Consider the following 23,908-nt stretch of genomic DNA (forward strand, 5'->3'; position numbering starts at 1 on the left):
AATCCGATATCTAAGTGTGGCTTTTTGTCTGTAATGCAAGTGAGCCATACAAATTCTGAAGTATATTATTTTAATGCCTTTAAAGTAGAATTCCAAGAATGAATTCTGTTTATATCGATCGAAGAACTTGATTATCATCGGTTTGATGCGAAACTGCAGGCACAGCTTTTCTAGGCTGAAACTGTTCTAGGCTCTTCCAAATTAAATTCGAGCATTTCTCAATGGTTGGAATCCACTTTTGTTGTTAGAACCGATACTTTTCAGGAAAGCTGGATTCTTGTCTGCAACTTCATAGAGTCACTGTAATACAGCTCTCTTTTCCTCCACTGAAGCAATCACGAACGAAATTTTGTTTCTCCTTTATTCTCCAGTAATATACTGTAAGTTAGGATTTTACTGATTCAAATGGTATACACAACGTGTGTCATTGACATACTTTGATCAGACGGTAGTATTAGTTAAACTGTTCCATGTTAGTTCCCTTTAGATCTGTTGTAGTCTTCTCGAACATTCTGAAATTTTGTTAATCATTGACAAACTTTTAAATGAGTCAAGGAACTGCCATCGTAAGCCTTTTTCCGTTGTCCTGGTTTTATCAAAATGTAATATTACCTTGTTAACATTTTTATTTTTAGCTCAGCTAATCTAGATGTTATTGCTTCTCTCATTATGACATGTTACAGAGACACTGCAAAAATATGACGTTCACTTAGAGTTAAGGAGAAAACTTCATTTTGCGTGATACACTACATACTTATAAACAGTACAATTTGGTCTTTAGTTCAGATATTGGTACTTAATATTATTATGAGACATACTGTGTGAGCTCTATTATTATTCTCTTTTGGACACGGGAAAACAATTCTATTTCATATTATATATCAAAATCAAACTAAAATAATAATTATTCATTCAATAAAGTTAGTATGATCGAAATTTTAATGTTAAAACTATTCCAATAATCACAGAAATTTTCATCTAAGTGGCTGAAATTATACCTTGATTGGATTACACAGGGTCGTTCAAAACTATATGTCAAAAATATAAAGGCAGGTAGAGGGGACCTAAATAAGCAGATTTCGTATAGAAATGTGTGGGCGTTAATACCGTGTTGAACCAGTAGAGAGCGCTGATGAGTACGACGTATAAAAGCGCTGCGCTACTGTTCTATTTCTGCTACGGTATCTAAAGGAAAATACAGACACAGAAACAGACAGGTGAAAGCGTAACTAACTAAATAACTACCAAGCTGAAAATAAACCCTTAAGGGCTAGTTAATTTCAACATTTTCAATGATCGTACCTGAGTGGAAATTAGACTTTTGCGTTGTGTTTTTCATGCACACGGGACCGTGCTGCGAGAGGATCGGATAACAAAGGTAAATACAATATATAAAGGAAAAACATTAAATAGATATAAAAAAAACAAAAAAAAATAGTTTTCCAGATTAAATACAAGTTTATTCAGACTCCTCAAGATTTTTAATTAAATTTCACATTATTGGTAATTAGTACGGGCCAATTCCTTATTTCAGTTCCACATCGGAATCAATCAATTTATTTATATCATTTTTGAATTTAAAATTAAGAATTTACTGGTTTCATATCAATCAACGTAAGGATTTGGTACCAAGGATAATTCCACACACACAAAAAAACATATTTTATATTATAATTAACTTAATAAGATTTTCCATTTAGTCTCAGTAAAGAAAAAAAATCGGAAGGGAGCGAATTTTCAGGCATTCAAAATTAATTTAGAGTCAGAATTTAAATAAGAAGCATAATGTCCTAATAAATATTTCAGAATTAATTTAAAGTCCAAGAAAAATTAATACACAAGAATGACTTATCTTTAAGTAGACAACTAGAAGAAGGCCCGGAAATGACTTGGCGAGACCTTGCATTCCTGGGAAACCTTATCATCCGGAAGAAGGGGTACTGAAGACTGATTTACTTCACTTTTCAGGAGCTCCAACCGAAGTTAGAAGAACGATTCTTTCAACATGCCTGCAATTTCGCTTCAGCTATCTCAACAAGGGAAAACGCCTACATTTTGTTTCAACAGTGGAACTCACTTCAACTGTGGAAAAAGTAGCCTATTAAGCTAGGAAATTAACAGAACGCTGGAGCAGATTCATTCTTCTATGATATTTGGAAAAAGGTTCTCGAGTATTCAGAATGCCAACAATTACGATTCCATACTTCGGTTCTAAGTAGAAATTTAACCAAAAAAAAAAAAAAAAAAAAAAAAACGTTTAGGCAGGGCCTTAGCAGTTCACGGCAAGAAAAATAACTGTTTCTTGGTCCACGTGATAGAACTACCTTCTATCCTGACAGTCCAAAACTCTAGTCTTTCATTTTCAGAAGAATTCGCTCAACAATTCATTCTCGCATTTTAGCGAAACACGCGGCCGGGGAGCATAATTGCCGCTCCCCGCCGGAAGCACTGCTAGTAGGCGAACTACATGTCTTTTTTTTTCAGCTCATCACAAGAACAAACACCAAGTACAAAGTCTAAGTGTTAGTCATAAAGTGATTCCAACTCGAATTGCTTTCGTCACAAACAGGGGCTCCCATAGTGGCTTCATTTATCGCCTCCCCTTTTTGGGACTAAATTTGCGTTTCTTACCCTAAAGGACCGAACTAGCGACCTCTCTCACTTAGTCAAAAACTGACCAAATTTCCGAAATTCGTCTCTCTTCCCGAATTCCTTTCAATGAACCGAAATCTTGGATAAAAAAATTTAAAAAAAAAAGGAAAATGAATAGTATTCTTAGAAGCATCTGTTTTTCCCCAAAATTAAAGCATTAAAATAATAATTCAGAATTAAATAAAATTAAGATTTTCTTAAATCTGAAAAATAATTCACCTGGTTCTTTATAGCACGATCATACAATTTTCTACACAACACTAGCTGGATTCTTCATTTCGGCCCACCTCTGTAACTCAAATTTCCCCACTTGATAATTTCGCATATATTTGTAGATAGTTTGTATTGAATTATATGACAACGTCTCCACCTTTGTCTATGATCCTTGGCTCTCCTGACCAAATGATGCCGGTCCCCTCTTTTTGCCACTTCCTATTAACTGTATTTACATGACGATTGACTTATCGTGATGTCGCCATTGTGGCTAGTTTGATAGAGCCGGATACGAGTTCACAGGACTGCATTGCCGGCAATAACCTGCCAGTAAGTCAGATTCTTCATTTTTTCTCATGGATCTCGAGCAGCATGCATCGTTACACCAACGCGGAGCTTGCCAACAAGCATTTCATGTATGGGGCTACACATGGAAATGGATTAGCTGTTCAAAGAATGTATAGGGAGCAATTCTACATTATCTGAATTTTTTTGCATGTTCCTCCAGCTGTTCGCAGACGAATGGGGCTCCAGCACGATGGAGCCCCAGCTCACTTCAGCTGGAACGTTAGAAATCACATGGACGCTATCTACGGCCAGCATTGAATAGGACGAGGAGGGCCGGTTCCCTGGCCACCGCGTTCTCCTGATTTAACCTGCTTGGATTTCTTCCTTTTGGATCATATTAAAGGCCTTGTGTACCCTGGAGTCCCGCCACATCTGCAGAAGATCTTGTTGCCCGAATCTCTGTTGCTGCTCGACATGCCTGACGTCTTTTCTAATGTACGCGGATCCATGCGCTGCCACTGTGAATCTTGTATCGCTGATGATGGCCGATCATTCAAGTACCTAGTGTAAACTGTTAATATTTTTTTTTCTTTTTTCTTTACTTATCTTTTCAGTTTCTTGTGTTTCATACTGCTTTACGTGCTAGCGCACGCACATTCCTATAGCAAAACTGCTTATTCAGGTCCCCTCTATCTACCTTTTCATTTTTGACACAAAATTTTGAATCATCCTGTATTTTACTATAAGAAGATTGCATATGGTGCTACGGCATATTATTCTTCGAACAGATAGTTCCGAATTACTGCTTTCTTCTAATGTTTATAAGATTACTTTTGTTTATAAGACTTCTACTGTTTATAATTTTTTTTCTTCTACTGTTTTTTCTATTGCATATTTTTTTTTCAATAAGTAGATAATTTTTAACAAATGGAATTTAGGAAAAATGTTTAATTTTGACCAATCCTAAAACTTATTGTTTTTATTTAATTCCTGCATCAAAAAGATGTTTTTAAAAAATATTTTAAATACGCAAAACGTTCCTTGCCAAGCATTAAGTTGACGAATTTAAAAAAAAAATAAACTCAGGAATTAAAATGAGGTATAAATTAAGCAATTTTTCAAATAATTTCTTTAGATATGTTCTTTATTTGTCCTAAAATGATACTGTGAATTGCATAATCGCAATATCATTAGCACAAAAACTATTTTCTTAACCAATAGTAAATATTTCAGACAAGATTTGTGTTCCTTTTCGAAAATTTGTTGAAATACACATATCCTTGAATCATCCTGCTTTTCCTGGGACGGTTATCGTAATCGAATAAAATTAATCCTAATCGAATAATCTTCCTTCGCTCAGTTGATCAAAATATCCTTAGAGAAATGAGTTCTTCCTGAAAGAGAACAACGTAAGCTAGACTGCAGTGCTACCTAAAGAATGTTTATTTCATTTGAATGAAGAATTAATCATGTACTCCTATTTTGGGTGTTGCAGATTATCAAGTTATGAAATGCTACACAGAAAACTGTTTTGAATAAAATGCAGGCTGTGTTTTTAATCCATCGTTCATTTTAGAGAATGATACATTTTTGATTCAAATATGCAGAAACATCACTTAAATAGAAAACACATGTTACCAGTTTTCATTACAGAAGATGAATGTTAGTTCAGCTTAAGCGAAAAAAGATATTTCTTTCCTTAATTTGCACAAATGCAAGGATGGAGTGTTTAAATCCCAAATTTATTTTTAAATATCACGCGCAAAGCGCTTTTGTAAGACAAGAAGTTAACGATTGTTAAAATACATATGCCTGCAAGTGTTTCAGTCTATCATGTTCTTTTAAACTAATAATACATTTTATAAAATTTATGTTTAAACGAATTTGTGTTCAAACAAAACGAAAGGAGCGAAGGTACTTGAACGCTTTGGAAAGGAGATCAAAACGGTGAACAAAAACTGACATCATGGCTATAAAATTTCGGTGATTAAAAGTGATACATTAGGCATATTTCATCCCTTGTAATTAACACATCCTTCGACCTTACATGCAACAGATGTATGTAAAATTATATTCATAATGTGCTACCGTAACTGAGCCACCACCTTAGGAAAGAAACCCATTACGTTTTTAACTACTATTTTGTAAATCAGTAATTTTTAAGCACGATTTTTTAACATACATATATATTTAGAAACAAATGTTGGTGTATATATATGAGTTGTTGCTGAATTTTCGAAATATTACTTTATTCTTTTTGCTTATAGTTCCACCAAAGCATTTGTCAATCAATGACTTAGAAAATGGGACAGAAATCGAAGTAAGAGAAGCGGAAAAGTTGGTTCTCCATTGCCAGGCCGTCTCAAGTAAACCTGCCACTATTCTCAAATGGTACCGAAAAAACATCGAACTGATGCCAGGTAAGTTAATCTTTTTACTACCGGCTGCTTAAATTCTTTTTTCCTTAAACTTTCGTCTGTTTACCAAGAAGGTCAAATCGAATTCCTAAACATTTTATATTTTAATATGACAGAATCTAAGTTCCATTGCATTTTCAAACCTTTTCTACATTCGACCATTTAAGGGAGCTGACCACTGGTAGTTCGCATCCGATTAGGTTTCAAATCCAGACCAATAAAGGTGGCTCATGGGTGTTTTCGTGGTTTTACAAATGAGCGACTTTAATATCATTCAGTCTCCATTTGAAAAACCTCTAAAAAGGCATCGTTTTCCTTAAGCGGATAGCCTTACTATGCTTTACGTAATTAAATAACCCATTTCAATCCAGTTCGTTTTAAAGGGGAAGAATGTTAGCCATATTTAAAGTAAAAGCGATTAAATGCAATAATAACTATGACTAAAAATATAACAGTAAAAAACCTCACTAATCAGCAATGCTTCTTAACATGTTTCGCATTACGGTACAGGGAGGAATACTGATATTTAAATAGTTATTTTTTGCAAAGGGGGGGGGAGGTAAAAAGTTAGCTAAAAGAATTAATAGTCTAAAATATGTTACAATTAATTGTGTTGTGATAAATATACCTACAGACCATAATAGCTGGAATGAATTCTTTGTCTTCAAATTTCATTGAATAAAATGTAATTATACGAGCAATACTTACGAATTCAAACAACGCCTTTTTAAAAAATTACATGCAATTCTTAAAATAACATTTTTTAAAAATGATCATTCTGCAAATTCATTTTTAAGTCTGATGATTATTTATTCAAACCCTTAGGTGATTATATGACACAAGCCTTCGAAATAAGGATTCAGTTGCATTCAGAGGGGTATAAACTAAAAATTTAATTAGAAATTAAATTTGTGGATATTTGAAATTTAGATAACTTTTGTTTCATTTCAATCTGAATCTGTGTATTGCAAATAAATGACGTCGCTTAATTTATTAAATTATTTTTCTGCTGCGCAGATACATTGTCGTCACAGTTAAACGGTTGAGAAGCACTCTCTTATGGTGTAGCGTTTGTCCTCTTGAAGGAAAGGGAAGATGGGTAAATCTTTTTAATATGATGAGTTCATTCTGAGCAACAAAGCTCTCTCAAACAGAAAATTATTGTTGATTTTCCGAAGTTAAACAACGACGATAAATAAATATAAATAACACTAATATTATGATGGTAAAACATTCTCTCCTGACGAACTGAAATAGATATAATCATTTATTTAATGGTGCATAGAATGAAAATAATTTTTCTATAATGCACAGCATTTTATTTCATTCAAAATGCAGAGAAGCGCTTCTGCTATGCGTGCTGTTTACTGAATGAATTTCGTGTTCGGTACACAGCGTGAAATGAATCCCTCAAAAGAAATGCAGTTTCTTTTCCAAAGTTGTGAGTTGTGGACATAATCTCTTCAGGAATTTTCAATAGAAATCCTTTGGGAGTTTATTTTTCGTCCACGAAATCTTCAATTGCAGAACTTCAAAAATTGAGTAGAAATGCACCAACTACCCATACTTCTTTGAAATACAAGTTGATCTAGCGCGAAATTATTCCATTAAATTTGGTGCGGAGTATTGCGAAGTAAACCTCCCGTTTCTCAAGGTATTGAGCTCGATCTTTTCAATTGTCACTAAACAGAATTAGATATCCATCCTCTTCCTTCGCAGTTCCCTTATTTGTTATATAGAAATAATCAATTCCCCGCAGAATATTTCATTAATTTTAGTAGTTTTTTAATTTATTACAGAAATTCAGGAAATGGTAATCAATAGATAATACATGCAAAGTCTAAGGTGTTAGATAATTATCAAACTGCGATGTTAATAAAAAATAGTTATGCTTATAGATAACTTTTATTTAACAAAGCATGTCGTAATATTTATATTTTAGATTTGTTATGAATTGGGAACATTTTATCATTCCATGGTTCTTTGCTCAATCCTAAGGATATTAATTTAATTTGGACATTTACAGCCGGTCTGAAAAAAAAATCAGCCATAGACATGGAATGTGTGAAATTAAAGGAGTGCAAAATATGAAAATTGTTAGCATTATACTAATATTTCTTTCCGTCTTCATATTCATCTTAAAAATTACACGAAGACTTTCATGTAGATGTATAGTAGGTATTGATAGGAATTTATGTCGGGAAGTAAAAAAACCAGATTGAGAATAGCTTTAACTGCAAAGACAAATGTAATGTAAAAAGTTGACATTAATTATTTTGCGAGTAAATTTAGATGGAGTTGAAATATGGTAGAACTACAAATATACTACCGTTCCATAGAAACAGTCCAATACAGGTCCGCTGGACACCTAGGCCTTGAAATAAAAAACTCTGAGACAGGTGGAATCATAAAAGTCTAAATTTTACCTATATGTATAGATTTTTTGTACACGAAAATTAAATCTTGTCATCTGTATGTCTCCAAACTGATACATTCCAAAACGTAAATATGCGAAACCAGCCTTAGTCGCAAAACAGAAATGCTAAGGTCAACAATATACAGAAAATCAAAAAGAATAATAAATAATGAAAAACTGAAACACTTATTTTTTTACTATTTACTAGCCGCTACGCGGTCTGCCTTCGTCTGACTTTTAAATGTAGCGGGAAAATGCCTCAAGGGAACACCAAACATTAAATTTAAAAACTGCACAGAATTTTACTCTGCAGAACAACTTTATCAAAAAAAAAATTTCAATAAAATGTATTACATATAAAAAAATTACAATGAAATAAGCAGTATCCCTTAATACGAATATTTATTATCCTAATAAATAAATTAACCAACTTCCTGTTGCCTTCTCTCAAAAAACGTCCGGTATCCAAGAGAAACATTAAATTTAAAAACTGCACAGAATTATCGTCCTCATTTTCCCGAGTGGCAACAGTGCTGTTATCAGCAACAATGGCAACAATGACATATCAGCAATTATGTCTGCGTGCCATTGCTGCTGATATAATGAGAGAAAATTATCGATTTGATGAGATTTCATTAAGAAACATAAAATTAAAACATTTCATTCGAATTTTGGAAAACTTGCTTCGAGTGCACTGGCTTTTGTCTAGATGTACCTATGTACCAAATTTCGTAGCCCTTATTAGCTTACGCGCAACACGAACGAAAGACACACACACACAGACTTTTCCTTTTAGTATTATATATGGAGATTATATTAATATATAAAAATGCTTACGAATATATTTTTTGCTGGAATGGCAAGAAAATTCCTCACACTTCTTCTGATAGGGAAACTGAATTTAGAAAAGTACATGACTTGGGTTTTAGATGTATTATTTACACAAATTATCAGCCACTCGTAATCTTGAGCGTAGCATTACTCTATAGATACGGAAAACTGGCATTGGCAACAATAATGGAAAATACTTGAAGGGAAAATGGAACTCAAGAAAGCGAAAAATTTCATTAAAACAATGAAAAAAGCTGAGAAATAGCTAATGTAGAATAAGCCTATGTAAGAAGAATGTAAAATCTTCAGGATCACGTTTCTGGCTGTGTTCAAAAATTAAAAATCAACACTGTTAGCAACTAAACTGTTGGGAAAACAGCCGTAGTAGGCAAAAAAGCAGAAGTTTTGAAAATCGTTAAACAGTAGACTTCGTTAAATAGTAGAACATCAGCAGTGAAATATGTGTGTGTGATTATGGCAAAGCCTCGAGGGCTATCTGCCTAAGAGGCGGGATGCCTTTGTGGAGGGCTTTCTAGGGGAAACTGGTTCGTATACACGTTACACATGCGGAAAACCACGAAACCGCCCATGCAGCCAGCCCGTTCGCGGGATTCGAACCTCGGACCGAACTACCAGTGTTCAGCGACTTTACCGCTCGGCCGCTGGTGGGCACAGTGAAATATGATGGTGCTGATTTTTGCTCAATTCTGGTAGACCATACAATACGAAACCGTATAAACTCTGTCTTCCAGTTTTTAGTAAACAAAGCCAAGAAGCAAATTTTCTTGGCTTTGATATTCGTTAAAGCAGGAGATATTTCTAGATTTCCGGTTTATCAAGCTAACTTTTATCAAAAGTGAAAGCCATTTTATCTTGCACTGAAGGTTCTAAGATTCTATTTTAAGCTTTCTCAAGCAAATCGATACTTGATGCAAGTCAATGTAATCTCTTCCAAACTTTTCCGTAATGTTAAATTCTAACTTCTCGTTGAAGCGAGTATTAACGCTATTTACCAGATCTCGCAACAGATCCCGAAAAGCTATACATGAAATACACAAGACGTCCTGAATGTCAGTACGAAGGAACTCCAACGTTTTTGAGGAAAAGTGACTTCATTTCGTGTCTCTCCGAGCAAGCTTTAATCCTTGCTAAGATCGCATTACGTTTTGTCTTAAAATTAAATCGCATTAACTCCCTTCTTTGCAGATTACTTTATTATGTTAAGAAAAGATGTTTAGTTTGTAAAACATTATATTTATAATTGTTTACATTAAATAATCTACTTTAAATTGCATAATAATTGTATATGTAAAGTTATTACATAGAGTAATTAACCTAATTACATAATACTTAATATCGGCTTTAACGAAGCATAATTTACTTACGTAATAGTTTTTTATAAACGCGTTTCTTTTAAAAGCAAATTTAATTGAAACACCTTTCGTTAAATAAAAAACTTTTACTACAAACTCCAACAACAATTGAATTTTGTTCAATGCAATTTTCGAAAAGAAGTTTTCGGTGATGCTCCTGTCACTACTAATTCTTTGAAATGGTTTTTATTCGTATTTCAAATTTAACTCCAATCTTTTTCCTAGAAATGTAATTTTTAGCCTTCTTTTTTGGGTAGTTTGAAATAGTTTTCTCAATAAGATAATCATCTACAATAAGATGAAGCTAGAATAAAAGAAGCTAAAATCCCGGAGGATATTTTTGCTCTTTAATAACCTTAGTTCATTAATCACCAAATGTTATTGAACTTAATTTGCATAATAAAGCTTCTATTATGATTTTGCTTTACTTTTCCTTACATACATTTTACTTGGGCACATACGCACAAGGAATTAAATTCGTATATTTAACTTTGTGTCTAACATTTTTATTTTTGTTATTTCAGAGGCATCTCGAACGACTGTAAGGAGGGAAGGAGAAAAGTTGTATTCTACCCTCAGCTCGGTAACTCTTTATCCTAAAGGTGACACCAGTGGTTCTATGTATACATGCGAAGCACTTCATCCAGCACTCGAAAAACCACTTAAAGCTACTGTGTGTGTTGGGGTCCTCTGTGAGTAATTCCATTTCTGATTTAAAATAGCATAATATTAGAAAACTTTTCTTTTGCGTGCGGGTCAAGTGAAAAAATAATGTGCGTACGTTTAGTCATAGAAAAACATTGTAAATAACAAGCAACCTCAGTACGTGAAGCAATTTTACTTACGAAATTCATACTGAAATATTTTCACCAGTTAAAGTTTAGATTTAGAAATGAATCGATTTCGTTTTGATACTTCATTGTAATTTTACACGTTCCATGTTAACGTATCAAATTACACGATTAACATTGTCAATATCACGGAAAATGTGGCAAAACCATGTTAAAAAGAAGTAAGGGGTTATAGATATATAGGGAAATTACCAATCCTTTACAATTTGGTAATAATAAAAGCAAATATCATATAAAAATTAACTTGTATCACTTTAAGTATTATAAAAGGCAATAACCTAACAATATAAGCATTTGCAGAGTAGTGAAGCGTGGCAAACTCCTCACGGACTGCTGCAATCTGTCAGTTACAACCCATTTTGACCGCATCCTTAATATCTACTCCCATATTCACTAAAATGTCTTGCCATCACATTTGCCAACAGAATGAAGATCGTGAGAAATGCTCCATGACGGTTGCTATAAGTGATCAAACGTTTCGCAATCGACTGCATTCTGAGAATGTAGGGTACGGTCAAGCCATCCATTATTATGAATTTCCTGCCTGTGGTGCAGTTAGACAGGGAGAGAGATAGGTGGGCGCTATTATGCATCCTGCAGAATGAAGGTTGGAAATTTGCCATTTTCTGAGATAAATCCATATTTAGCTTATAGGCATGCACTGGGCGAATACCTATCTGTAGAATTCCATAAATCGATGGTAATCACACCCTTCATGTAGGAATAGTTATGGTAAGACCAGAGATGTTACTTTAAACCATTGATTCGCAGAAGGGCCATCTAAAATGATTTGATGTAAGAGTACAAGCAATCATCTTCAACTTCTCAAATGTTTCTCGTGTGCCGCAAACATGCTTATATTTTCAGAAAATCATTATGTACATTCCAAAATTAGCTATGTGTTAAATAAGAGTGACACCGTATTGATTCAAATATCTGAGGCGTTCTTGCTCCGTGAAATTTTGGAAGACCTTTTTTCTAAAATAGAAGCAGCAGTCTTGGTTGGGTTGACACAAGCATAAATTTTCATAGCTATTATTATTTATCAAATTAAAGGATGTTAAAAGACAATCTTATGAGCTTCTTTCATATTCAGTTTAATGTTTTCCTTCTTTATTATGTAAAAGAATATGTTTCATCATAATGGATGAAATGATGATAATTAACATTAAACTACCTAGCATCTGCCTCGCATCGAAAGCCAAAACTGTTCTCTACCATCTTGAACATGAAATTGATAGGACATAAAAATATTTATGATTAGCTAATTTGATTAGAGACTCTTAATAAATTTCAAGTACCCCATGTTAATGTATGACGACAGACAGTAAATTATACTTATTTTTGATGGGATAAGCTGCCTTCGTGTACGTAATTTTAAAGCTGATTTAAAACACTTTATATAATTCCATAATAAGACACCATATCATATTGTGTACTACCCAAAATTTCTAAAATTCCTGGATCAGATTTTGAGAATGATATATGAGAATCTCTAAACGTGTGTGTTGGCTAATTGTAGTTAAATTTTGCAAACAGCCTACTCGACACAATTCAACTAAAATACTCTCAAATAAAGAAGTATTTTATGAATTTTATAGAAAATAAAATTAAGCAAACAAGTCAGTGATAATCTGCAGTGAGAAAGAAAAAAAGGCTGAATATATATTTTTTTACTTGCCTATCTTCAGAACTTCATTTATTTCGAAATTTTTAGAATAATTCTACGGATTGTTACACATCTTGAAACCAGAGTATTTACTTGCAATTTTATAAACCTTAATTCACATTATTTAATCAAATCTTAATCTATTTTTAATGTCTTGTATACCTATAACAGAATTATGTGGTCGAATTAATAAAAGAGAATGGGCCCTTCCGTTCTGCACTTTAGTATTCTCTCGCATCCGTTTACTAAGCTTTACCTTTTTGGGGGGTTAATTTTACGCATTTCTGAGTAATCCCGTAATGTTTCTTCACATAATTTAGAACCTCAAATATGGCCTAAATTTGGAATCAGAGCCTTGCGCTCATTATGCATGTAAAGGGTAATGCTTTATTATAATTGCAACCGAAATACAAAGCGGAAAAAAGAAGAGAAAAGTTCGGAATCTTTTTGTTAGGCATATAGAAACTTTCATAATTTTCATGTTCTATATGCGATTTAACGCTAGATTTTCTTTGAAGGCATGATATTTTATTTTATTTCTAATACTAAAAATTCATGGCAATATTAGCTCTGAATTGTATGCACAACTTATATAGTTTCTGACATGTTTCGCTTGATTACTTTTGTTGTAATTCAATGATTTATCCAGAAAAGAAATTTAGTCTCCAAATAAAGCTGCAAAATAGTTTCAAAATTTAAAAAAACTTCAGAATTTTAAAGGTACTATCAAACAAGATATTTGTTTTATCGCAATAATTCTATCTTCAGTTGGGACTGGAACTCAAGACCTAACCATCTGGCAAAAGAGATATTGATGCAAAGGCACCAACGGTGATGACGATGCTCTGGTAACAGTTTATTGAATTTTAGAATTTTCATCGGTTTTACACTGGCCAAGTAAAATTACACCTATGAATCTCTAAATGTTTAAAAACTAAAATTATAAAAGCTTGGGCTTCAGTTTAAATTTATACCTAGAATAGTGCTGTTTGAAGCTTGTGGTCTGTGAAGGGTCCAAGCTTTCAAGCTCTGTTCTCCATATTCTTTATTTATTTTCTCATAATTTTTCGTAATTTTTCTCATTCCTTGACTGTCTAAACTTTGCTCTTATGCAAACTGAAGATACTGTTTGCTCTAGATACAAACGTCCTTCAAACAGGTCTTCAGCTTCCATGCCCTACATGCAAGTGCAGCGAAAAGGACGGTCAAATCCCACCAGAATGGCCATCGATTAAGATCACTTGTAATACGACTTACTTTTACCCTTCTGGTCGACAGAAGAAAACCGAATTATCACCTTTCACTTAAAGTAGGAATTCCCAAACGTTTTCTACCTTAGAGCAAATTCTGGAATATTGGTGGAGTAGCGGGCACATTTATTCTTTTGATTGACATAATTAATAATATACATAATATACAAAAAGTATTCGACAACTATAATTTTAAGATATAAAAAATATTAATTGTAATGCAAAATAAATAATTTCTAAATAGTACAGACAAATGTTTGTGATATTTTGTATTATATTTCATAAGCTATTATTTTATAATTAGGAGAGTATCATGATAGTCCTTCTAAACAATCATCAAATTGTTCATCTTTAAGTCCAGATCCGTAGTTTAACTTTGCTTACAGCCGTACAAGGTGACTGTAACACTGATACGCATGTTTTAAGTTATTTTCAAGCTTATGATTGCATTAGCATTGTTTATTCATGAACATAATGCTTATAAAATCAAAACTTGTTTACATCAAAGTTGCTCAAAAAAAAACCTCAAGAAAGTAATTTTTTAAACAATACTATATTCTTTGAATGTCACAATCTTCTGTTTTACCTTTTTTTTAACTAAACTATTATTCTAAAATATATTTTGAAGTAATGGGTTAATAGTAAAGGCCATATCAGGGTACACTGTTTTAATTTCATAGAAAATATTAATTGTTATTAAGGGCTGCAATAAATAAAGTATTACAAACGGCTTTCAGATTCTCCTGAACATTCAAACACCTTCATTGATTATTATAAAATATGCAACCTGGCTTCAGGCCAGTTATTTATTTTCCATTCCTTATTGATTATAATAAAATTCATAACCTAGCTTCAGTCACAGCCAATATCGATTTCTCAATAATTCAGTAAGCATTCCTACATTCTAAAGCGTTTGTTTTGAATCTAATGCATTCATAAATTTTGGATTAACAAGGCAATATATTTTTACGGTTAAAGTACTACTATATGATTTATTGTGCAACTGGTAAATAAAAATATTTTTTAGTGTTGAAATTCTCTTTAACTTATAGGATGTTTTCTATTTTTAGTTTTATTACTTCTACCAGGTTGTTCAATTGTACCAAACAAAGAAAGATCTAAAGGAACTGGAAGCTTTCTTTAACTGTAATTTACATCAATAAGCATTACCCTAACTACAGAATAAATACTAAATACAATTCTTCTTTACAGTGCGCAGCTGAAACGAACGCGAACAAATTGTGCGTTAAGATGGTCAACGGAAATTCAAAACACTCACTGCTTTCCCTTTGAAAGTCTGCATTCTTTTCACTCTTTCAATTCTTTCTTAAATAGACATCGATCTTTCACTCGAATTAAAAACACTTTGAACAACGAAGTTGAATTGCAGCACTTTTAGAACAGATCTGTTTCTTTTATTGGTTCTGTAAGCTCAATGGTATTTTCTTTTCCTTGATGTCGGAAAAAAAACTTCAATTGAATTATAACAGCTCTTAGCAAGGAGTCGTTTTCCTCCCCTTCATCCTGTCTGTCGTGTTGAAGTTTGCTGAGAAAAAGGGCAATTAAACGTTTTTTCGAAGTTATTTTTAGCAAAGTTCTTACTAGATTAGGTCTTAGAGAGCAGCTTTTAATTCTTTGAATGAAAAGATAAACTACGATTTAATTTTTATAAAGTATATGCGAACGACAAACTATTACTTTATTCTAAATATTCGCATTACTTTCCTTAAGCGCATTAATTCTTTTATGAAGCGTTAAGTACTTTTAAAGTATATTGCAAAAGAGATTTCGAAATTTTATTCTGAATTTAAATTTTAATATAATTACTAAACTTGCATTATACTAGCGTGTTAAAATAGCTTGCCTTTTTTATTTAATTTAAGTAATTATAAAAATAAACATGAACTAGTGTTGACAGAAAGAACTGTACATAGGAAGTATCTGATACAAAACATATTTGTAACTGCGTAAATTATGCATTATTCAGTTTGCTTAATTCAAAATGCAATTTACATACACTTTTTTTTTAAATAAAGAATATTATTTTATATGTTTCTGAACCTCTGTTAATCTAGAATGCGGTGTCTATTTTACACAAACTTTGAAATCACTTTTAAAATCACTAAGATGTCACTTATGTTTATAACGTTGCGCGCCTCTAACTAGCACGCAACCAAGAGGTGACTGTGAAAGCTTGTATAAACCACAGAGTCTTATAAAGGGTTTAAGTCCCTTTTTATTCAACGTACTAATTTACAATTGCGTTCTCTTGACGCTTACAAACGGTGCCAACTCGGCAGTCAAAATAAAAATAAAAACCTGAAAAGAAATTAAAGACAATATTCTAACTACGAGGCTCTCTCAAATAACTAACTCACCGCGTTTTACAATACGGCTGCTAATTCAGCAGACTTGAAGCTCACTGGAACAATTGCAACTACTTCCCGCCAAGCACATAGGCCGCAACGCGGGGTTTTTCAAATCTCTATAACTACCTCCGCGCTCGCTAAGTAAGAATAACTCTCTCTCACCGAACTTGTTTCCTTCTATTTAAATCATACTACTTCCGCTGATAATTTGACTGCTTGCGCGTTCTACTCAAATTTACATATTCTGGCATTGGCAGTTCCAGGGGAAAGTAAGGATTGACAGGAAAGATAGTTTAAACTTAAAATAAATGTTAGTTAAAATAAATATAAACCCTACATTTGCCGCTGCCAGAATTTGGAAAACTTGGAAGCAGGTCCTACAAACGACCTGTTGTAAGTTTATCTAATTCTGAACTAACTGGCGAAAGCCTCGTTTACACAAAAATTATCTTATGTAACAATTAAAATTCTGTTACTCTTTACAAAGGTTTCTTCTTACAGCAACTTTTCCTGGACTTCATCAATCAATCTTGGTCTTTCCTTCCAGCATCTGGAAGGAATAAGTATCAGTATCTTTCTACATACATTATAATTTACACTTTCTTGACACAATAAATTTTTGTTTTTAACGTTTCGTTTTTCTTAGTTATTGCTTACTTCACATTCATTCAATTTTTCAAGCATTAATTTAACTTTACCCTGGCTCTCCACCGTGTGTGGTGTCAATCGGGAATATTCGTGTTTTAGTCTTACAACACTTCCCCTAACCACCATGATTTGTTAGAATTCAACGACCAAATAGACACACCTTACTCGACATTCTACAACTCAATGAGCTACTTTAATAGTCTTAAAAATTCAAATGTAGGTGGAGAACCCTACAAAACACATTCATTCTAACTTCCCCCTCATTCATCTTTAAACATTCAGGCTTTCGCTCTAAAGCATGACTTTACAGTTTAATACTTAAATTTTGACTTCATTGCTTTTAAGCATTCACTTTTAGCATCTACAATTTTATGCTTCTAGACTAAATTCTACTTTTACATAACATGCAAGTATTTACATACATTTACAAAAGTTTAATACATATGCTTTTTACAATTTACCATAAAATGAATAAGAGAAATTAAATTTTTACTTTACTCATCCTTCGCCAAGCTGGCGGCACTGAAACTAAAATTCTTATTAGTACATACAAGAATACGAAGTTATTTTTATCTCCGGCCAAATTTTGGCTTTAACATAACAGAATTAGTCTTTCGACCAACAGAAAATGCTTGTTTTTAGCTTTTACACTTAAAGAAAATAATACTTTTGCCTTAGCTAAATAAAGTAAAACAAAACTAAGTCTCAACCGAGACATATTGACTTTCGTCAAAACATAGAACTTCGTACTTATGCATAACATTTCGGAACAAAAGAGAAAAATATTTATAGAAGGTTTTAACTTATCTTTGAGTTTTCGATGCTTGAAACTCCGTCATCCGTTTTTGACAAAATTGATCCCAAGTTAGAGGTGTCATGGATGTCAATCTTCTCCTTGTTGATCTCCAATTGTCGTCCCCGTTGATCTTTCTTTTGCGTCCTCTACATGCTGGCCTCTTGACGGAGTAATCGTCTGGTTGTTGGCTTTTGCGTTTCTGCCTGGGACGGCTGGTCTTGACGTCCTCCGGTCTGGAGTCCTTGAATTTCTTCTGTTCCTCGTACTTCTGTGCTTCCTGTTGGCGTTTCAGTTTCCGGAACGGCGGCCTTGCTGGCACCTGACTCTGTGGCCGTGTGCGCGTTCTTCTTGATGTGTAATTCCTCCTGCCATCCTTTGTAGGTGGTGTTTTTCTTTTTACCACGGTTTCTTTACCCGGTTCATCTGTACTTTTGTTTTTCTTAAACGCCGGAGTTTGATAATCATTTTTTCTTTTTGATACCGACGTCCTGGTTGTAGAAGTGCTAGGTCTCTCTTCAGTTCTCCGTTTCTTGGGTGGTGGAATAGTTGTTGCAGTCTCTGGCCCTTCTATTTCGTTTAGACTTGAGTCCTGCAAGAAACTTTTAAGGATTTCAAAATCATTGGGATTATAGTATTTTTTCACCTGGTCGGGACTTGCTTTACAGATTTCCCCTCTCTCGTTTTTAAGATATAAAACTACTCCTTTGATTTCCTGAATTACATAGGGGCCTTCAAACTTTGGAGCTAGCTTTGCCATAAAATTGTCTGGGGCACTTGATAAAGAAAATTTCCGTTTCAATACTTTATCACCAACTTTAAAATCTGCTTCACGGCGTTTTTTATCGTAATAAATTTTCTGCCTATTTCTTGCCGTATCCGAGGTTTTAAGCGCCTGATCAATTAGTTTTTGCACGTCCTTTTGTTTGAATTCCTGCTCTCTTTGTTGCACAAAGAATAATTTATCTAAAGGCGTAATTAACTTTCTGCCTAAAAATAATTCTGCTGGAGTTTTTCCCGTAGTATCATGATGTGCCGTTCTTAAAGCATAAGCTAATTCATTTATGTAGCCATCCCAGCGCTTGTGATGTGTGCTAACGTAACTGCGAATTATTTTTACAATGCTTTTATTAACTCTTTCTGCTATGTTAGCCTGTGGTCTATACGGAACCATTTTGATATGGCGTATATCAAGTCCATTGCATATGTTTTCAAATATTTGACTAATGAATTGTTTTCCGTTATCGCTAATGACTTTTATCGGTGCACCGTATTTTAAAATGTATCTGTGTAAGAATGCATCTGCGACTGTTTTGGCTGACGCGCGTTTAAGTGGAACAATTTCTATCCATTTTGAAAAATGATCTACTATTACTAAAAGAAAACGATTTTTATTTAACTCGCTCTGGGGGAAGGGACCAAGGAGATCTATGCCTAAAATTTCATTCGGAAATGTAGCGCGAATGCTATTTAAGTACCCGGCCGGGCTGTAATTAATATCATTTATTAACTGACATTGATTGCAGGACCTGACATACGCCGTTACTATTTTGTATAATTGCGGGAAATATACCGCCTCGCGTACCCTTTTTAAAGTCTTTCTGACCCCGAGGTGGCCCGCTGTTTTTTTCGTGCAACTCCCTCAAAATGCTTAATCGAAGCGAGGCTGGGATGACTGGCTTATACTCAAGATTTTCGTTCGTTGTTTTCGTATAGAATAATAAATTATCTATTATTTCATAGTTTTTTGCTCTATTTCTTATCGCATCGATATCTGTATGCTCAAAGCCTTCGGGGTCTTTCAAATAAGCATAGATATTTCCAAATTCAGGATCAGCTTTCAGTTCAGTAATAATCGTATCTCTAGAATCTAAAATTTTTGAAGTCAACACAGCGCATTTAAGTTCGTCCAGTTTTATACGAGAAAGTGCGTCAGCTACATTGTTTTCCTTACCCGGTTTATATTTTATTGTGATATTATATTCTTGGAGTTTTAAAGCCCATCTTATTAACCTGGGCGTTAGGTTTTTTCCCGAGTAAAGTCTACCAACAGCCGCATGATCCGAAAAGACAGTTACTGGCGATTTGCCGAAATAAACTCGAAATTTGTGTACAGCCATGAATACGGCTAATGTTTCTCTTTCTGTAGCTGTATAATTCCTTTGTGTTTGATTCAATGTTTTACTAAAAAATGCCAGCGGATGGTTATTTTGCATAAGAACCGCACCCACCGCATAGTCTGATGCATCTGCCGCAATTTCCAGGTTTTCGTCCCCCTCAGGGAATTTTAAAACAGGGGCATTAATAAGCGCTTCTTTTAATCTTTCAAAAGCCGTGTTAGCTTCCGCTGTCCACGTAAATTTACTCTTTTTTCTTTTGATTACTAAGAGTGGTTCAACAATATTAGCGAAATCTTTTATGAAAGATCGATAGTAAGAACATAGTCCAAGGAAAGACGAAAGTTTCTTGGCGGTGTTGGGCGGTGGGAAATTCTTAATAGCTTTTATTTTTGAATCTTGCGTTTCTATACCCTTTTGCGAAATTTTATAACCGAGATATTTAAGTTCTTTAGTTGCGAACTTGCATTTTGAGGCGTTAATTGTAAGACCGGCCTCTTTTAATAATTTAAAAACTTGTTCGAGATCACTAATGTGTTGTTCCAACGTACTACTCGTTATAATTATATCATCTAGATAAATTAAAGTTGATTTTCCTAGGACAGGCTTTAGAACAATGTCCATAGCTCTCTGGAATGTTGACGGGGCCCCACACAACCCAAAAGGCATGCGTAAAAATGCATAAGTGCCCGATTTTGTTATAAACGCGGTTTTATGTATATCTTCGGGTCTCATAGCTATTTGATAGTAGCCAGACGTTAAGTCCAAAGTAGACATATATCTCGTCGATTTGATCTGTCTAATGATCTCGTCTATAACCGGCAAAGGGTAAACTGGGAATTTAGTTATGCTATTTAGTTTTCTATAATCGATAGCAAACCTCCAAGCCCTTTTATCCGAAGGAGGAAACTCGTTCTTTTTCCTACATAGTACGACTGGACTCGCGTATTCACATTTATGGGCGTTATTATTTTATTCTTTAACATCTCCTGAATATGTTCTTCGATGATTACGTCTTTTTGTTTGTCATATCGGTAAGGTTTAGTCCTACAAGGTTTTTCGGCATTTAATTGAATCTTGTGAGTTACAATCTGACAGTTTCCCGGCTTTTCTGAAAACAAATGAGAAAAATTACTCACCACTTGCTGTATTGCTTTACTTTCCTGGTCATTCAAATGGCTAAGGTCCAATTCAGGTGTCTCCACCGGTTCCACCACCCTCTGGTCCATCTCCAGCACCACGGAACTATCTTGAAAATTTAATTTGGCCCTCGCGGCCCTTAAAAAGTCCATACCTAAAATAAGAGAGTGTTGGAGGTGTTTCACCACAAAAATTAATACTTTGAGATTTTCCTCTTTTACCTGTACGTTTAATGCTACTTTCCCGATGCAGTGACATGTTTTTCCTTGCGCCGCTATAATTTCCGTATTTCTGGTTTTAAAGAGTCGTATCCTATAAAAATTCTTTTTGAAGAACTTTTCACTCATGAAATTGCCTTCTGCCCCTGTATCGATGAGGGCTTCTACTGGTACATCGCCAACCAGGACTTGTATAATTGGTAGCTGTGAATTTTTTACGATGACTGTATTTAGATGTCTATTTGAGGGTTTTTCTAAAACTTCCGGGGTCTGGACCCTCCCTTTCACAGGCCCCTCTAGTCGTTTAAAGCTTTCCTTTCAATCTGTGTCTTCTGGGTACGCGGATGCTTATTTTCAAATTTTCTTTTTGGGCCTTGCCCTTCAAGTTTCGATGCGTTAGCTTGATAGTTCTTTCCCCCATATGAGCGATTTCCATTTCTTGTTTCCTCCTTCCTTCTGGTACTTTGAGAATATGTTTCCCCTCTCGCTCTTTCCGCGATTCTGCGATTTTGAAACTTCACCGCCAATTCGAAAAGTTCCTGCAATGTGGTTGGGTTTCTAATTTCAAAGTAGTCTTGGACAGCGGGTAACAATCTTGGTAATATTATTTCAATAATCTCCGCATCGGGTTTTTTCCCATACAACATATCCGTTAGCTTGATTTTTCGTAAAATAAAGTCCGTCAATTGTGCTGTATCCCGTTGATAGAAACTATATAGCTCGGCTTCCAGCCTTGCGCGATCTTTCACTATGGGGAAGGCCTTCACTAACGATTTTTTGAAATTTTCAAAAGTATACGTCGGGCTTCCAAATTCACCTAGAAGAAATTTGCCTATATTTTTCCACCATAGCGCGGCCTGTCCTCTTAGTGCTGATGTGGCGATGGCGACTTTTTGTCTTTCAGGCACAGGGTAGAGCTGAAAGTGGTTTTCTATACCTTCTAAAAATACGGACACCGAATTTTTTCCGTCGAAATAGACGTTTGGCTTGATTGATGCTCTCAAAGTCTGGACCAGGTATCCAAATCCTTCTAACTGCGTTGTCATTTCTTGGTGTTGTCCAGCGGCTTCCATCCAGTTTTCGGCCATTTCAGTTCGATAAGTGTTCGGGCGCCAATATAACGTTGCGCGCCTCTAACTAGCACGCAACCAAGAGGTGACTGTGAAAGCTTGTATAAACCACAGAGTCTTATAAAGGGTTTAAGTCCCTTTTTATTCAACGTACTAATTTACAATTGCGTTCTCTTGACGCTTACAAACGGTGCCAACTCGGCAGTCAAAATAAAAATAAAAACCTGAAAAGAAATTAAAGACAATATTCTAACTACGAGGCTCTCTCAAATAACTAACTCACCGCGTTTTACAATACGGCTGCTAATTCAGCAGACTTGAAGCTCACTGGAACAATTGCAACTACTTCCCGCCAAGCACATAGGCCGCAACGCGGGGTTTTTCAAATCTCTATAACTACCTCCGCGCTCGCTAAGTAAGAATAACTCTCTCTCACCGAACTTGTTTCCTTCTATTTAAATCATACTACTTCCGCTGATAATTTGACTGCTTGCGCGTTCTACTCAAATTTACATATTCTGGCATTGGCAGTTCCAGGGGAAAGTAAGGATTGACAGGAAAGATAGTTTAAACTTAAAATAAATGTTAGTTAAAATAAATATAAACCCTACATGTTAAAAACGTAAGTCACTTATGTTTATAGTCACTTATGTTTTCTTATATAAACATCTTAGTCACTTATGTTTACACACATACTTTAAGTATTTTAAAAAAAGTGATTTATAAGTTTCGTTAAGGGTCACTTCCAAAATTATTAAAAGTTTGTATACTACTACGCTTTCGGAAAGAAAAGTTTTAGTGTCTAATATTACCATCGCTAGGAATTGAACTCAATTTTTCCAGCTGCTACTTTCATTTCTTACAGTCCCATTTTTATGTTACTTAAGTTTTTTAAAGGTAAAGAAAGTGATTTATAAGTTTCGTTAACTTCCAAAATTATTAAAAATTTGTATACTCATTACGTTTGCGGAAGGAAGAAAAGTTTTAGTATCTAGTATTACCATCGCTAGGAAATGAACTCGATTTTTCCAGCTGCTGCTTTCATTTCTTACATTCCCATTTTTAGGATTTCTTTATACAGTGAGATAAAATTACCGATTACAGATTCAACAAGAAAAAGAATTTCATATTTGAATGAGGCCAGTTTATTTATTAATTCGTTCATAAATGATATTTAAACTTATTATTAAAGAGAGAAAAAATATTGTCATTACTTTTGGTAATCTTAACACTACAATGAACTGAATACGGTTCTTACTCTACTGTACTGAAGTAGATTGGGCATTTGAATAAATTAAGCTTTGATTGTCCTTTTCTTTTTCATTTATTTTTCTAGAACGTTAAGCATTTATCATGACTAGACTCATATTTTGGTAACTGTTAGCATAACAAAATTATACAATGATTTTAATGAGTCCACTTTGTGTAATTTCATAAAATAGTTAATGTTTCTAATTCGACTTCTCATCATTTAAATGCATTTCATTTGAATCGATCAGATTAAAAAGTGGAAAAAATATTCCCAAGAACTCTGTTTATTGCTTTTAAATCGCTTAATTTATTACTCCGTAGCAGACAGATTAAGTATCATAC

The 23,908-nt window shown here is 34.1% G+C and overlaps 1 protein-coding gene across 3 annotated transcripts in view; it reads left to right on the plus strand.

Annotated features, from left to right (window-relative positions):
* The window catches only part of LOC118186316 (adhesion molecule nephrin-like), a 1,043,604-nt gene that overhangs the window by 600,802 nt on the left and 418,894 nt on the right, over positions 1-23,908 (plus strand). For all 3 annotated transcript variants that reach the window (XM_085809008.1, XM_085809009.1, XM_085809010.1), the window contains exons 5-6: positions 5,421-5,573; positions 10,715-10,882. In XM_085809008.1, the coding sequence (XP_085665134.1) occupies positions 5,421-5,573; positions 10,715-10,882 (321 nt within the window). The remainder of the gene's footprint in view (positions 1-5,420; positions 5,574-10,714; positions 10,883-23,908) is intronic.

The sequence above is a fragment of the Stegodyphus dumicola genome, chromosome X2 (genome assembly GCF_044657685.1).
Source record: "Stegodyphus dumicola isolate Sdum_Otavi_A_Nest chromosome X2, ASM4465768v1".
NCBI lineage: Eukaryota > Metazoa > Arthropoda > Arachnida > Araneae > Eresidae > Stegodyphus > Stegodyphus dumicola.